The sequence below is a fragment of the Ostrea edulis genome, chromosome 10, assembly GCF_947568905.1.
Source record: "Ostrea edulis chromosome 10, xbOstEdul1.1, whole genome shotgun sequence".
In the NCBI taxonomy this organism is placed as follows: Eukaryota; Metazoa; Mollusca; class Bivalvia; order Ostreida; family Ostreidae; genus Ostrea; species Ostrea edulis.
Genome location: NC_079173.1, coordinates 9,695,149 through 9,714,196, shown reverse-complemented (window position 1 = coordinate 9,714,196; position 19,048 = coordinate 9,695,149). Strand labels below are relative to the sequence as shown.

At 34.6% G+C, this 19,048-nt stretch overlaps 1 protein-coding gene across 2 annotated transcripts in view; it reads left to right on the top strand.

Annotated features, from left to right (window-relative positions):
- Positions 1-19,048, top strand: part of LOC125666767 (ankyrin repeat domain-containing protein 54-like) — a 67,473-nt gene that overhangs the window by 5,258 nt on the left and 43,167 nt on the right. For both annotated transcript variants that reach the window (XM_048900049.2, XM_048900050.2), the window contains one exon: positions 5,480-5,558. In XM_048900049.2, the coding sequence (XP_048756006.2) occupies positions 5,480-5,558 (79 nt within the window). The remainder of the gene's footprint in view (positions 1-5,479; positions 5,559-19,048) is intronic.

Genomic DNA, 19,048 nt, shown 5'->3' with positions numbered 1-19,048 from the left:
AGGTAGTTTTCAATGGAATATACAGTAAAACGTGCTTATAACAAGCATGCTTGTAATGAATTCAAGACATGCTGATTGTGAAAAGATCTTTATTTCTCTACGTGAGGCAAATAATGAAAATTGTGTTGGATTCGATGAAGTTTGGTTATAATGAACTGTTTTTTGCTGGCCTTGGAGGTTTGCTTTAGCTGTGTTTTACTGTATAATGAAGATTGGTTATAATTATGAACTGTTTTTTGCTGGCCCTGGAGGTTTGCTAAAGCTGTGTTTTACTGTATAATAAAGTTTGGATATAATTATGAACTGTTTTTTGCTGGCCCTGGAGGTTTGCTATATAAGTGTGTTTTACTGGATAATGAAGTTTGGTTATAATTATGAACTGTTTTTCCTGGCCCTGGAGGTTTGTTATAGCTGTGTTTTACTGTATAATGAAGTTTGGATATACATGTAATTATGAACTGTTTTTTGCTGGCCCTGGAGGTTTGCTATATAAGTGTGTTTTACTGGATAATGAAGTTTGGTTATAATTATGAACTGTTTTTGCTGGCCCTGGAGGTTTTCTATAAGTGTGTTTTACTGTATAACGAAGTTTGGTTATAATGAACTGTTTTTTACTGGCCCTGGAGGTTCACTATAACTATGTTTTACTGTATAATGAAGTTTGGTTGTAATAATGAACTGTTTTTTGCTGTCTGGAGGTTTATAGCTATAAGTGTGTTTCACTGTATTTGCAGGCTTTTATTCTTATATTGCTGAAATACGTGTTAAAACTCTTCATCATTAGACCATGCACTCACACTAGTTGACACCCACGAGGCATTTCACAATATCAAGCATAAAATAATCTAACAGCATACATGTAGTTTTAAAACATTATACATTTTATAGCAGACTTAAACCAGATCAGGAACTGAATGTGCTTCACAAAACTTTTTATGATCTGACACAGTATTTAGAAATACCATATATCTGGCAATTTTGGCAATATCTGTAGGTAGTTTGAGATCTTAGCACTTTATCTATTTCCACCTTTAATTTTCATCATTTATATGAACAACAATGTTGGTGCTTTTTACTTCACCTGAGCTGAAAGCTAGTCTGATCACTTTTTGTCTGCTATCGATCTGTCTATATAATACATTACAAATTGAAAATACAAATGGTACATCATACGTACATCATGCAGAAAGTGATGACCAACCAAATTTCAGTGCAATATCTGTATCCATATGGAGAAAATATCCAGGAAACTCTTTGTCGTACTTTTAGCCCTAAAGTAAGTCATGGTGCACCTAATAAGCTGAAATGCAATCTGAATTTGTATTTTTCTAAAAGGAAGCTTATGACTAACTTTGAGGGGCAATATCTGTATCTGCAATGCAAAAAAAAAAAAAAAAGTCCGGAAAATTGTTGTTTTACCTACTTTTTTTTTTAGCCTTATATTCCCTATAAGGCTAAAAAAAAAAAAGAAAAAAAAGTAGGTAAAACAATTTTCTGGATTTTTTTTTTTTTTTGCATTACAGATACAGATATTGTCCCTCAAAGTTAGTCATAGCTTCCACTTAGGTGGAAACTTTCATTTTAGGTGGAGGGGGGGGGGCATAGATTATTTTTGTCCTGTTTGTCTGAAACTTGAACCTAATTCTTGCTCAGAACTTTTGAATGGTGAGCAATACATTTTTCATATTTCATGTATGCATTCTTTACTTACTTATAAGTCTATACCTACTACCCGTTTAGGGACATAGGCTGCCAACAAGATTTCTCCAGGCCCCTCTATCCTGTGCAATTTGTTCCAGTTCTTTCCATGTTTTTCCTATTGTTTTGGTGTCGGCCTCCAGGTCTCTCCACAAAGTGTTTCTTGGCCTACTCCTTTTGTGCTTTCCTTGGAGGTTCCAGGATAGTGCTTGCCTTGTGATATTGATATTTGGCCTGCATAGAGTGTGCCCTATCTACCTCCATCCTAACTTTTGAATATCTCACTTTTGACTGGGACTTTATTTGTTCTCTGCCACAATTTGGTGTTGCTGATTTTGTCTGGCTTGGAGGATTTGTCTCAGACAAGTGTTGATGAATGTCTAGATCCTGTTTGTTGTTAATATTGTAACAGTTGTCTGCCGTGTTTCTGACCCACACAAGAAAATTATGTTTCCCTCCTTTCTGACCCTATTCTAACCCAGATTTTCACGGGATAAGAAAATTTAAAAATCTCCTGAACTATTTAAGGTAGGTCTTTCATATTTTGTAGATATATAGATTCTTTATGGCCAGACCATTCATGTGATACCATGGTGTTTGTCCTTGAGGTTTGACCCACTTTAAAAAAATCTTACTGTACCTATAGGTATATATTCAATATCCCCTGCACTATTTAAGGTAGAACTATTATATTGTGTTTATAAATTTCTTATGGCAAGACCTTTTGTTTCAAACCATGATCTATATGACCATGACCTTTTCCCAGAACAGTAAGATCATGTTAGTCATATTGGTGTTGAGGCATCCCCATGTTGTGTGAATTGATGTTTAGTTATGTCAGGACCCTTTGAAATTTTTTATCAGAGTAAAGATTGAAAAACTTTCAAAACCCAAAACAGCTAAACAACAGTAAAGGGTCAAGTTGACTCAGGTGAGCAATGTGGACCATGGGCCTTCTGTTTTTAAATTCATTTTTTAAAAATCCTATTAATCCTTTAAAGAATGCAAAATTGAAAGTATAAGGGCAAAGACAAACCCTAGAAAACCCTTAGATACACTACAGGTGGGACCAAAGATCTGAAAGGAATAAGAATTCCCTGTTGACTTCAGGTCACAGTGCCCACAATGAGCCCTGCATCTTCATGAGATAAACTGAGTATTCTATAGTCAAAATCAGTAAGTAAAGAGCAGTACGTAAAATAGATAGATTTTTCTCATAAGGTCGGTGGTCTCTTCCCAGATACATTGTATCTGGGTTCTCTCTTCCACCAATAAAAACTGGGCGCCACCATATTACTGAAAAATTGTTGAGTGTGGTGAAAAACAACAAAAAAACAAACAAACAATCAAACATGAAAATTAATAAGTGATTTGATACATAGTATAATTCAACTTCCATAAGCAAAAGAGTGAAGTACAGTATTTAAATATATCACTTGAACACCTCATTCCTTCATGATAACCACATACTGTGTGTCTTTATTAGGGCTGAAACGATTCACAGAAATATCGATACTGTTCAATGTAACGCTCAATTCAATGTTCGATTCATTGCCTCAATTTTTGGTTTGTTACGTTTATTACAAACGGGTTCAGTAAAATACATCGATCAGGCTCGGCCTGCATGTACTTATTATTTTTACCTGCATGAGGGACAAAATAGTGTCAAATAACGTTCAGACTGTTGTAAGCCTGAGGCTGACAAAAATAATATTGAACTTTTATCAGTTTAAACTACAGAGCCAACATGCATATTACAATTTTGCAGTTTAGAAACATTTTGCTTTTAAAATTATGAATTTTGAATCTTGGTAATTAAATAATTCTTCAATGTTATTATTGGTTTCATCTGTAAATTGTATCATATTGAAAATATTGAATCTAAATTGGCATAAGTATTGCAATATGTATCGTATCGTGAAGAGGGCATATCGTTTCAGCCCTATATCTGAGTATCAGATTCATGTTTCACTTTGATGTGTGCTTTCCTTTGCTTTTTGTTGTATGATGTGTTCAAATTACAAGGTGACTCAGATGTCCATATAGTCAGTCAAGTGGAATCTAAAGATATATTTTTTTTTTACCTATACTCTGGTTTATTTTGAAAGTTAGATAGAATCTGTTTGCATGAGTGAACATACAACTTTTTCTCAAATTCTGATTACATGACATTGTATTGTAGATTCAAGTTTGTTCAAGTGAAAACCATGGGTAGCCAGTAATCATAGGATGGGATGGGGCCACAGAAGGGGGTCAAAATATACAAGAATTTTTTTTTTATTTTTAAATTTTTTTAACCACTGAGGCAGGATGAGGCCACAATAGGGGATCAAACTTTTATTTGGGAAAATACAAGATGTGCTTTCCTTGTGACATGTCCTTTTCTTTGGTATGACAGTTTTAAACCTTGTGACCTACTTTGATGAAATCTATTTGATATCTCCTGATTATTTAAGGTAGGGCTTTCATAATCTGCATAAAGATTTCTGATGGTAATTAAGACCAGACATTCATACACAATCTTTGACCTTGTGATCTTAACCTTTAAGCTTGACCTACTTTAAAGAAAACTTCACCTATTCAATATCTCCTGAACTATTTAAGGTAGGGCTAGCTTCCATAATTTGCAAAAAGATTCCTAATAGATGAGGCCATATTAATATATCATACTTGATCTTTGACCTGGTGTTCTTGACCTTGAAGTTGCCGTGGTGACCTAGAGGTTAGAGCATTATCCCCACATGCGGAAGACCGGGGTTCGAATCCCGGCCACGACAGATCTAAGTTGTTAAAACAGGTAGTGACAGTTCCATCGCTAAATGCTCGGCATCAGGTATGAATGCCACGGGTCCTTGGAGATGACCTTAAAAACGGATGTCCCTTGTCACAGTAGGTGTGGCACACTAAAGAACCCTCACTGCTCAATTGGCCGTAAGCACCGAGCAAAGGCCTAAATTTGAAACCCTTCACCGGGCTCTCACATGTCATATGTACATTTCTTGTGACAATTCTTTGTGATAAATGCTTCATTTGTATCAAAGTTTTTAACCTTGTACCCTTGACCTTGGGAGTTTGATCTACTTTTAAGAAAATGTAAGCTATTTTATTTGATCTACTTTAAAGAAAATCTAAGCTATTAAATATCTCTTGTACTATATAAATTAAGTAAGATTCTTTATGATAAGACTTCCATTTGATACGGTAACCAATGGTGGTTTAATTTTTACCATGAAGTTTGACCAACTTTTAAAACAAGTGATCATTCAATATCTCCTGAACTATTTAAGTAGAACTTTCATATTTTGTATATACATGTATATTTCTTGTTGCAAATCCTCTCATTTCATATCATGATCTTTGACCTCGTGACCTTGGAGTTGACCTACTTTTCAGAAAAGATATCCTATTGAGTATCTTTTGAATTATATTAGGAAGGACTGACATATGTTGAAGATAGATTCTTTATAACAAAATCTTGTAGTACCATGATGTTTGACCTTAACTTTAGAGAATATGACCTACTTTTGAAAAATCTTACCTTTTGATATTTCCTGAACTATTTAAGGTAGAACTTTTATATTTGGAATATCAATTTCTTAATATGGCAAGACCTTTCATTTCATACCATGATATATGACCTTGACCTTCTCCCAGAACATTAAAAATTAATAAAATTATAAATTAAAAAGTTTTAACAGTTTAACAACAGTAGGGCCAAGTCAACTCAGGTGAGCGATGTGGACCATGGGTCTCTTGTTTACTATATGTTTTCCTTTTAAAGCTTGTAGAGAAATTCCTGACAGAAAACATTAAAATTCATGGGTCTGGTTTTGAAGTTCTGCAGAGTCAACTCTACATTTGTAAGTATTGGTTAAACTACTACAGGGTGACATCAGATTTTTATAAAGCATCCAGCAATAATCAAGGTACTGAAAGAGATTATATATATATAATTTGATTCTCAGCAATAAAAATGAAAGAAAAGAATAAGAATAATTAAAATGATTATGTATAATTTGATATCCCTAAAACTGTAAATATAGAAAGGTAATTTGCTTTTTGAGAAAAAGAACCTCAAACAAGGTTTGACATAATTTCTGAGCACTAGACCAATCAGACCACTTCAAATGAATTTTACTAGACCTGACCTTACATCCACTAGCCCTGACCAACTTTCCAGAAAAAAACATATTTTCTCCATATCTAAATACTTAACTCACATGACAAAACTTATATTTGAACTAAAACATATTTGATTGTCTCATTATTCAGTTCTTTTAGAATAAAACAACCTCGATCACTTTTAAAATTTCTATTTCATAAGCCTGCTTTGTTTCTGTCTAATTCCTCTTCCTTCTTTCTAGTAGGACAAGAAGTTGTATTAAATTTGAATAAAGACTTTCCCGCACATGTTAACACCGAAAAAATTGCTGTTTGCAACGTAATTTATTAATTTGATAAAAACTTTCTTACATTTAATTCAAACAAACTGTTTTTAGCTCACCTGAGCTTTTCTGATCACATTTTGTCCGGCGTCCGTCTGTCTGTCTGTCCGTCTGTCTGTAAACTTTTCACATTTTCATCTTCTTCTCATGAACCACTGGGCCAATTTCAACCAAACATGGCCAAAGGCATCCTTGGGTGAAGGGCTTTCAAGTTTGTTCAAATGAAGGGCCATGTCCCTTTCAAAGGGGAGATAATCACAAAAATGGAAAAATAGGGTGGGGTCATTTAAAAATCTTCTTCTCAAGAACCACTGGGCCAGAAGAGCTGAAATTTTCCTGAAAGCTTCCTGACATATTGCAGATTCAAGTTTGTTCAAATCATGGCCCCCGGGGGTAGGATGGGGCTACAAGGGGGGGGGATCAAAATTTTACATACAAATATATAGGGAAAAACTTTAAAAATCTTCTTCTCAAGAACCACTAAGCCAGAAAAGCTGAGATTTACATGAAAGCTTCCAGACATAATGCAGATTCAAGTTTGTTCAAATCATGGGCCCTTGGGGTTGGATGGGGCCACAAAAGGGGATCAAAGTTTTACATACAAATATAGAGGAAAAATCTTTAAAAATCTTCTCAAGAACCACTGAGCCAGAAAAGCTGATTTTTACATGAAAACTTTCTGACATAATGCAGATTCAAGTTTGTTCAAATCGTGGTCCCCGGGGATAGGATGGGGCCACAGGGGGGAATCAAAGTTTTACATACAAATATAGAGGAAAAATCTTTTAAAATCTTCTTCTCAAGAACCACTGAGCCAGAAAAGCTGAGATTTACATGACCACTGAGCAAGAAAAGCTGATTTTTACATGAAAACTTTCTGACATAGTGCAGATTCAAGTTTGTTCAAATCATGGCCCCCGGGGATAGGATGGGGCCACAAGGAGGATCAAAGTTTTACATACAAATATATAGTTAAAATCTTTTTCTCAATAACCACTGAGTCAGAAAAGCTGATATTTACAAGAAAACTTTCTGACATAGTACAGATTCAAGTTTGTTCAAATCATGGCCCCCGGGGGGTAGGATGGGGCCACAAGTGGGGGGGGGGGGGGGGTCAAAGTTTTACATACAAATATAGGAAAAAGCTTTAAAAATCTTCTTCTCAAGAACCATTGGGCCAAAGAAGTTGACATTTACATGAAAGCTTTCTGACATAGTGTAGATTCAAGTTTGCAAAGGGTAGTTTGGGCCATAATAGGGACTAAGGTTTTACATGCAAATATATATGGAAAGTCTTCAGATATGGGCCAAGGTGACTTAGGTGAGCGATGTGGCCCATGGGCCTCTTGTTTGAAATTAAAATGAATTCAATTTATACCTATTCATCCAAAACAAAACTTTACACTCTTTCACATTTTTAAATAACAACGAGTAGATGTCACTTAATTTCCAACCTCAATTTATTTATTACAACTAATAATAGAGATTATGTCATCATATTAGTGTTATGATAAATGCCAAAATCCTTATCATATGTCATATGAACCCTTAAAATTGGCCCTCAAAACAAACCTTGGGCTGATATGGGGCCACTCATTACAATAATGTGATAAGGATTTCAGCATGTAATATCACAGAGAGAGAGAGGGGGGGGGGGAGAGAGAGAGAGAGAGACTACTCATCTTGAGGAAATCTTTATATCAGAAATTTGTTAATATATATTGTCTTGATCAGTGACAGTTAGATCCTCTATTGTGGCCCCACCCTAACCTCCAGGGCCATGATTTGAATAAACTGAAATCTGCCTATACATGTACCTAAGAATGGTTGCATATTAATATGATTAATCATGCATGGCCCTGCTGGTCTTGAGAAGACCATTTTTAAAGATTTTCTCCATAAAACTTTGTTTCGTATTTGTTTCAGAATCACCTGCATGATATATGAAACAATATTAAATCTGGAGCAAGCGTTTTGGAGTTATTGGCAAAATTTATTCATTTATAAGTAGGACCCTACCCCTTGGGGCCACAAATTGAACAAACTGCACTTTCTGAGGAATTGCATATTAATGACTCATGAATTAAGGCCTTGCTGTTCTTGAGGAAAAGATTTTGAAAGCTTTTCTCTTCTATATTGCCATGTATTATGTTTTATATTTTCTGGTGTAATGGTTCTGAGAAAAAGACTTAAATGATACCACCATATTTTCACTATATCTTAATTATCTCCACCTTGAAAAGGATGAGTCCTTCATTTGAAAAAAATTGAATCCCCTTTACCCAAGGATTGATACTTTATTGCAAGTTTGGTTGAAAATGGCCCTTAATTTGGTTCTGAGAAGTAAGAAATGTAAACTTTACAGACAGACAAACGGATTTTGTACAACATGGGACCAGAAAACTTTTAGCTCAGGTGAGGTAGAAAGGGGGAGGGGATTGCAATTCAAGATAATATCTTTCTATCAAAAAGTGGATGGGGTCGAGTAGCAAACCTATGAGGTTACACAGTTTATTATTCCCTCGCAATTCATTGTGATTGGAGAGTTAGTAACGGGGATGTAATTGTGATTGGAGAGTTAGTAACGGGGATGTTCGTGACTCACTTGTGTAATACCGAGCTTGTAGACACTTTTAGATTTTCTCGCTTGATTGAATACTTCACAAGTCTTAAGATTTCGTATCAAGAGAGGAAGAATAACTGGCAATGAGTGAAATATTCTCGAGAGTGACGTTAAACAATATCTAATCAATTAATCAACTAATGATTTTAGGTCAAAAGGTCAAGGTACAATGTAACTAAACATGACTCCATAGAAAAAGTTTGTAGACACCCTACAGGCCACATTTTTCGCTCGATTGATGACACATGTTATCCCTTACAGAAAAAAGGTACATTTTGGCTACCTGTTTTGGGTACACTTTGAGGTACGTTTTTGGATACATTACAGGTACAATTTCAAATTATTTGGGTACACTTTGGGTACATTACGGGTACACTTTGGGTACACCTAAAAGTACCCGGAATGTACCCAAAAGGTACCTGGACTGTACCTAAAGGGTACCCGAAAGTCTACCCTTTTTGGAACCAGACTTTAAAAATATTTTTAGCTGCATGCGGGTACTTTTTCGGGTACATTGTTCTTTCCCATGCAACTGTCTAACTTAAATTTTCAAGGGTACCTTTTGGGTACCTTATTATTTCCAACTTTCCAAGTATTAAATTTTAGGGTACCTTCTGGGTACAATATTTTTGGGTACGCTTCGGGTACATTTTCTTTCCCATACAACTTTTTAAGGTTTTAATTTGTGGGGGTACCTTTTGGGTACATTATTATTTCAACTTTGAAAGTTTCTATTTTGGGGGCACCTTTTAGGTACAATTTTGTCAACATTGTTGTTCCCATTTTGGGGTACCTTTTGGATACATTTCTTTGATAATTTTCAGGGTATATTATGGGTACATTATTGATACAATCCAGGTACATTTTAGGTACTTTTCAGGTACAATCCGGGTACCATTTCAGGCACATTATAAGTACAATTCTGTTAATATTTTAGGTACTATTTGGTTACATTATTGGTAAAGTCTGGTTACCAATTTAGACAGTTTTCAGGTACAAACTGGGTACATTTTAGGTACTTTAAGGGTACAATTTTAGGTACAAACCCGGTGCCATATTTGGTACGTTTTGGGTACAAACTGGGTATATTCCGGGTACAGCATAAGTACCATTGTGTGTCATTTAAGACACTTTTCGGGTACCATTTAGGGCATTTTCCAGACTTTGCTTGCCTCTCCTAAGGTATGCTTGACTAACACTTCAAATGTACTAGAGTTCTGTTAGTTTTCATGAATATTACCAACATTGTGTCCTGAAAAAATGAAGAATCTTAATATATGAGAAATTGTATTTAATTCATACTATAAAAAATTATGACAAAGCTTCTCTTCTTCGTAATCCTATTTCTCCTGCAAATAAATATAAAACTAAATCACAATACAAATTTAATTTACTGCACTCTTCTTTGTCTTTAATTCAGTTGACTTGACACACTAGATTATCTTTATTTTACACCAGTTTCGTCTCTTATATATAGGTAAGCTACTGACAAACAAGTTGATGGTACAGGGATTTCAACAGTCTCGATTGAAGTCAGCATTTCGCAAATTCTATGGTCGTTATAACGATCTAGTTCGTCAATACAACCTCGCATTGGGTCAAATGCTGTCTGACGTGTTTCATACCGATTGTTAAGCCGTTCTTGGCACACTGATTTGACTGCGGATAACTCCGTTTACCTGATCAGGATATGGGACTCACGGCGGGTGTGACCGGTCAACAGGGGATGCTTACTCCTCCTTGGCACCTGATCCCACATCTGGTGTGTCCAGGGGTCCGTGTTTGCCCAACTATCTATTTTGTATTGCTTGTGGGAGTTATGAGATTGATCACTGTTCGTTATCTTCACCTTGCTTTTAACTTTCTAAATTAAATAAACTTATATTATATTCTCTTAGATATTGTTCCTTTATTATTAATTCAATTAAAATCTACCAAATACATGTAAATAAGTGCATAAATGAAGAAATTAAAAAAAACATTTTCATCATAAATGATTAACTCATGCAATACAATACCAAGATTGCAATGAAAATATTTTAACTTATCTAACTTTGCATTAAATGGTTGTGCTAGATAATCATTCTTAACAGCAACATCTTTTTATAGTCTGAACAGCAACAAGACATGAATGTGAACCATGGATGCCCCCTAAACTTAAAGCTTTTCAAGACAAGTAGGTCAAAATTCATGTCAAGGTCAGAAGATCAAATTTGGTACCATCAGAAAGCCTTACTAGTAGGTCAAAAGGTCATTAATGAGGTACTTATATATATACAGTTTGTATATATATATTAAGAAAATATGTTCTTGTAACAGAAAATGACAAATATAAAATCCCTACCCATTTTAGTTGAAAAGGTATAACTAAGTTAAAGTTAGATCAATATGCCACTTATATTTTATTACAGATCATAGGATACAAAATATTTCAACAGCAATATTACCTGCGCATTTAAAAAAGTTTCACAAAAATGTGCTGTTGATTCTCTGGATAAGTTTTTGCTCACTTTCCTTTGGGAGAACATTGATGACGTACATTCTAAAAAAAATAATAATGCAATTATTTTGTGGGCATGTTATATATCTATTTAAAATTAATAGAAACAGTTAGTTTGATCTATTCAAGTTAAATCAGTGATTTGAAACTGATAGTATAATTAAATTCATCCCAATTTGACTTGCTGTCAGACAAAGAGCAAGGTACATTAAGACCGAAATTTCGCCATAAAATTAGGATAAATTTAAAATGTGGTTTCACTTTGTTTAATCATTATGATTATGCACTAGGGCATTGTCCCTGATGATACATGTGGAAATTAGTGACGTAACATGTTCTGTGACGTCATTTTCCTTATCTCCGATTGACATGATTTACCGAAATCGCCGAAATTAGCTGTTTTTTGTATGCCTTTGAAACCATTTTTAAGATAGAGCACATGCAACAACCACAAAGATATTTTGTGTACAAATTAATCATGATGAAAGTCAGCAATGAGCAAAATTTCGACTTGGTTGGTAAATGAGCAGACTATTAAATTTAACGTTTAACCATTTCCCGCGTTCATCTGTAATACAAATTTCAACGTTAATGGTGTTTATATACAAGTTTAATGAATAAATAATATGCATATGTACAGCATATTAAATTTTATAAGACTCTACGTAGTTTGCATTGAAGAAGATAATGTGTAATCAGAGAATTGGAATTTTCGACACAGATATTTCCGATTCCAATTTTACTCGTTTTATGTTTGATATAGATACGCAATGATATCAACGCAATTAATGTAACACATGGTAAAGTTCAATCACATATTCTTTTTTATCATAGATGGTTTATGATATGAATTATTCTTCTTAATTGGTGTGCATATACTGTGGTGGCTACAATGCGTATCTAAATAGATGTCTAAATTTTCCTTGCCAGTCATAATATTCTAACGTACATGTAGGCTAATTATAACTTATTGTGTATGTTGCATGTGTAATTTCAAATACTATTCTAATATTGTATTAAGCGTTATGTCAGACACATCCAATGATTGTCCATCTGAATTAAAAACCCACTCATGATACATAATACGTATGTTATTAAGTAAGAATTTTATTATGGCTTTAGCCTGGCTTTAAAAAAAAAATTGCACGTCTGCAACCGAATGCAATCTTTGTTTATAAAATAAAATGTTTAATAATATCGAAAATGAAAGCACGATAGATTAATCGGTACCTTTATACCAGAGCATAATAGTGCGAGAGTTCGAATGCGAAATTCGGTTATATTTTCCCCGTAAAAATTAAATTAGTAGCAAGTCAAACATACAGAATTTAGAATTTTATATTTCGCATTGAAAAAACGTTTTAGCGTCACTTTCGTGATTTAAAAAAAAATTGCCGCCGCCGACAGCTTATATTGCTTTAAATATATATATATGGAAAATCCATTCATTACAATATATTGTTCATTATTTACATGCTGCAGTACCTGTATTTTTATGACATGCATGTTTCCTATGAAAACAACTTTATCGATCTGTCGTTTATATTACGAAGTTGTCGAACTCATTTAGGAGAGGTTACTCCATGATATATATTGTAATGGAATATTCGCATCTACCCTGCTATAAGAGTGAATGTTGGTAGTTGATAGATGAACGATGTAGTATTTAGATATTTAAATCATTACTCATTTGTAAGCTAAAAGATAAAGTATACGCTTGTATTGTGTGTTCAAAGAGGACAAAACCCGGTGAACCCCGATCATTACATGTATATATATATATATATATATATATATATATATATATATAATAGATAAAAAAAACCCCACCATTTCTTAAGAAACATTTTTAGTAGAAACGAACGACTCTGACTGCATTTGCAATCAATGTCAACAGATCTACAACTCTAATCATTTCATGCTTAAATTTTCGCAAGCATTCAGTACTACCATAAGGGGGGATAAATCAAAATTCGCATGTAAAATTTATGGAAAAACTACAAAAGAATGTGTGGGCCAAATTCCCCTGTTGCTACGGCGCTGTAATAATTATTTGTTTATAAAATGGCCTTGCATTTGTCGATAACTGACGCACGTGTTCTGTGATATAGTTGTATTTAAGAATACAAGATAGCTAGTCATTGGGTACTATTTTCATCATTAAATCGTGGAACTGGTGTTGAAGTATTAGAACGCGATTTTCACACATAAGGAGAACTTTCTTTTCCTGCATTTACACTTTAACCATCCCACTCACCGTCGGTCACTTAGCATTTAGTGGCATGTGCACAAAACATAGGCGCCTGGGTCAAGGATATTGCACTACAAATAAAGCTTTTTTAAAACGCTTGCCGTCTATAGCAGCAACTCTATAGAGCGAAGTTGAATTATGTCCCTTGTCTTCATTATTGAATTGAGCTAAAATAAATAATCTCACGGACATCATGCCTACAAAGCTGTGTCCTGACTCCCATTGTAAAAGTTTGTATTTATGAAGGGTATATGTACTGGAAATCAAAATCACTGTTCCCTGTATTAGCACTGATTAAAGCCTCTATATCAAATGAAAATGAGATTTTCAGTGTGTATATCAGAATATTTATTTTTTAACAAAGTTATGAAACAAAACAAACTAAAAAGATTTAAATTGCTTAAATTTGCATAAAAAATATTCTTGCATATTGTACAGATAAAGACCTGAGAATATTGTAATAGTTTTGCCAAAAATTATATCATAAAATACATAGAGTTTGATGGAAAAGATTAATAATTGTTATTCAAAATTGTAAGGGAAAAAAATATTCTAAAGGAATAGGATAGTTTTAGAACAGATGTGTTGAAAAAAACAAAATCTTTAAGTTTACCTGATACAGACAGTCTAAACTTACAGCAGGGGTAATTTTAAGCAACACAATATGTAATGAAATGTTACTATCCTATCACTTCTTAAGTTCTCAAATGCCTCTGATAATACAAACAAAAATGGTTGCATTGGAATCACTGATTGTCAATTAAAATTATCCCAAAACACAAGCAATCAAAACAAAAAACGGCGATGTTTTCTGTTTGTATGCGAAAATGAAAACATTGTTGTAAATGAAGTTACCATAGAAATGCTTTGTATTAGTTGCTTTTAAAAAAGTAATGTGTCAATTTCATGAATTGCATTTTTCTTTTGTTCGTTTTGTCGATTTTTTAAGATTGAAAATCTTGAAAAATTGTTAAGTCGTACGAAAATTAGAACACCAGAAAATTATCCCCCTTGCCTTGAAGAGCATTTCAACCAATGAAATAATTGAAAATTTTCACTTCATGCACTTTCTACCAATGAAAAAAGAGAGGAAGTGCAAAGTCCGAAGACTGTAAAACACTTCAACTCTGTATACGGTAATAACCTATATGTAAACAATGGAGGAAATTCGAACCACGAATAAATATTTCTCTCTGATGTATGGTGTCTCATTATACCCCCCGCAACAAGTTGTGGGGGGGGGGGGGGGGGAGTATACTGGAATCAGGTTGTCCGTCTGTCTGTCCGTCCGTCCATCTGTAGACGCAATGGTTTCCGGACTCTAAAGTATTATCCTTTCCACCTACCGTCACCATATCATATATATGGACTACCCATGGGATGAAGATGTTCCCTATCGATTTTGGGATCAAAAGGTCAAAGGTCAAGCACACTGGACATCGAAGTAGCAATATGGTTTCCGGGCTCTAAAGCGTTATCCTTTCCACCTACAGTCACCATATCATATATATGGACTACCCATGGAATGAAGATGTTCCCTATCGATTTTGGGGTCAAAAGGTCAAAGGTCAAGTGCACTGGACATCGAAGTAGCAATATGGTTTCCGGGCTCTAAAGTGTTATCCTTTCCACCTACAGTCACCATATCATACATATGGACTACCCATGGGATGAAGATGTTCCCTATCGATTTTGGGGTCAAAAGGTCAAAGGTCACGCGCACTGGACATCGAAGTAGCAATATGGTTTCCCGGCTCTAAAGCGTTATCCTTTCCACCTACAGTCACCATATCATACATATGGACTACCCATGGGATGAAGATGTTCCCTATCGATTTTGGGGTCAAAAGGTCAAAGGTCACGCGCACTGGACATCAAAGTAGCAATATGGTTCGGTTTGTCATGCCATTTGTTTTTTACACTCAGAAAAGGGGTAGTTTATACCTATTACCAACACCCTTTGGGAGATTGGGGTAAGGGGGGGGGGGGGTATTCTTAGTGAGCATTGCTCACAGTACCTCTTGTTTTACATTTTTTCATGTTCCAGGAGGCTTAAATACACGTGTCATTATCACAGAACACTAATTTATCCACGGTTTATAAAATGTCTTATCCCACTGATTCATAATAACAAGGCTTGCAACTCAATCTACCCCTTTCCGTACCCCATGACAGATATTTGTCGATTAAAAGTTATTTACACTGCTTACCAGCCAGTTTCAGGGCCCCATTCACTCCCAGTAATTCTTCTTTAATAATTAAAATCCTCTAATAGCAGCTGTCTATCCGTTGTATATTTTTAATAATTTTTTTCTGTCCAGAGTCATCTCATTCAAATCTCTAATCACGGAAGTGCGTAAACAGTACAAAACTCGAAACTCGTTCATCTATTTAGTCGTATTACGGTTTTATATGTATTTATTTGCTAAAAACCTGTTACAATGGTTATTATACTATTCACTTTGAGCAGACTGAATGTTTAAATTACGAATTGCACGTTAGAATCTTCTATTATTGGCATTCAAAATAAAACACGAATAACTGTTGAAGCATGTAATGAAAAAATAAATGGCGGCGCCCATATGGATCACAAAAATTTCAGTGAACGTATATAGAGATTATCTCTTTTTCTTTTGCTGATTTTGACTTTTTTCTTTTACATACGTGTTATCTTTAGAGCCTTGCTTGGCTCGGTAATATGTATACGGTGTGACCATTGGACCGAGCAAAGCATGTAATGGTCATTGGAGTGTCCCAAGTGGTAATCATAATTCCTTAAAGTACGGTAGATTATGATTCATTTGAAAATATATATTTTTAATGAAATTTTCCTTGCGCTAAAGACCCAGTAACATCTCAATATCAAAGGGGTTTATATGGGGACAACAGTTTGACAGGATCCGCCTATTCATTGAACGCGGGAAATAAAACGCAAGGCGACGTAAACTGTGCATTGTGACGTCACATTTAGCCTCAACTCTTTTGTCTTTTTCAAAGCAAACAATTATAAACAACAATAATACATTCCGTATGCAATGAAAAAGGCTGTTATAAAACTAAACAAAATTATAAATTCCAAATGGTAAAAAGGTATATTCTTATTCAAAGAAACTCATGAACTCGTTCATCTATTTAGTCGTATTACGATTTTATATATAATTATTTGCTAAAACCTGTTACAATGATAATTATACTATTCACTTTGAACAAACTGAGTGTTTAAATGACGAATTGTACGTCAGAATCTTCTATTATTGGCATTCAAAATAAAACACGAATAACTGTTGAAGCAGGTAATGAAAAAATAAATGGCGGCGGCCATATGGATCACGAAAATTTCAGTGAACGTATATAGAGATTATCTCTTTTTCTTTTGCTGATTTTGACTTTTTTCTTTTACATACGTGTTACCTTTAGAGCCTTGCTTCGCGGGCGGGCCTTTGGCCCGTCCGAGCTTCGCTCGGTATTATGAATCAGTGGGATAAGACATTTTTTAAAACGTGGATAAATTAGTGTTCTGTGATAATGACACGTGTATTTAAGCTTCCTGGAACATGAAAAAATGTATAAAGAGACACCATAGATCAGAGAGAAATAATTATTCGTGGTTCGAATTTCCTCCATTGTTTACATATAGGTTATAGTGCAACATCCTTGACCCAAGCGCCTATGGCATAAAACACCGCTTAATGACTATATCCGAATCATGTGCGGATCTAGAGTGAAGGTCCGGACACCTCCTCCCATCTGGAATTAAAGTTGCATGTAATTTGTGCGCAAAGTAATGAGGACTAAACCAGAGCACAATATTATCATTTGGAACGATTGTTTGATATCCTTTTCCCAATATACATAATTACCGTTGATTAATGTAAACATTCTAACCAAGCAATATTCTTGGCTTTTTTCAATTTAAATTGCACTAGAAATCTTCGTGGAAATAATGTAAGTTCTCAACAAAGCACAGGAATTTGAATACAGCGCGGTAATGATATATTAATTTTAGCAAAGCATGAAATTTTGTAGCATTAAAGTATGAACACTCGATATTTTCTTTGTTTAAACTTCAAATAATTCAAATAGCCGACGTTATATAGAAATAAAGTAAAAGTATTGAACAATAATTGTTCAATGTGTTGTAATCGTACACTACCATTATTTGGAGACGGTAGTGAAATGAAGAATTCAAACATAATTCTCTGAAATTTCGCTGCATTTAGATATATGAAGTACGTCAATCGCGTGTCATTTACTACAAAAGAAAATCACATATTCCCAGATCCATGGGAATCGTGCAGCATGCAGAAAGTACCCTGAATAGGTGTCTGACAAAATCAAGTGATGAAGTCCTTGTACACAACGATGGCTTCGAAAAACATGTGCCGGTCATGGTCACGGTCTGATGATATCGTGGCACTTTTGCACGATGATGAATATCTAATATGAATGTAAGATCGAATGAAACTTAATTGGCTGTTTTATAATCATTTAATTATTTACATATTGTTAAGTATAATATTTTCTACAATTTTACGTTCTGTAGTAATTTTCTTGAGATCGATTAGGTGAACAACGTGAACAAGCATACGATATGTCTCCGAGTAAATCATTATTTAACCGCCGAGTTTCACCTGAAAAAAAAAACTATTTGGTAAACAATGCGCACCCCTTTTTCACACCAAAAATCCTTGAAAAAAAGTGCATATCATATTCGACAAAATACGGTACTATGTTACACATCGATATTCAAGCATAAATATGATGGTTTGATGAGATAATCAGAAAAAAGAGGCTAGATTTGGTCATAAAATTTTCACTTATTTGTCTCAAATGAACAATTTGCATCTAGATTTTTTTCCCGGACCCCCACCCTCTTTAAGAGGGGACAAACCCCTCTCGCACTCTTCCCCTCGTCGCATCGCGACTCGGCCGCCTACTTTCAGCAGCTGGACTAGTCACAAATCAGCAGGACTAGTAAATTATAGATTCTAGTAGTCCTTTTCACTAGTATAGTGGAAAAAAACTTAGTGTCAAAAACTGATTAGATCTGACACCTTTCATTATTTTGACAATTGCTGGAAAATATAAATATCTTTGACTGACGGCATTATATATGCTGATGCACTGTCATAGTGATTGACTTTGGTACTGTTAATAGACAGTCTCTGCTTCATTCATCATTAGAAACTGGCCGAAAAGGAATTGTTGAATGAATTATAAGATAGGGAAACCAAAGTTGTTTTCATATCTCCGACTAAATCGTCATGTATCAAAAGGTAGAAGGGGGGGGGGGGGGGGGGGTTTCAAAAATATACGATCTTCTCCAATTTAAAAAAAAGTTCGTTTTATAATATTTCTTTTCACATATATTCTGAATGAATTTCATGTTCTTTTTACTACATGTACAGTCCAATGTAGCATTGGTTAGTGCGTGTTCCTTTGCTGAAAACATTTAGTCGCTCGAAAAAAAGAAGAAGAAAGAACAAAGTATACATATACACACAAGAATAACTTAAAGGGTTTTTATCACG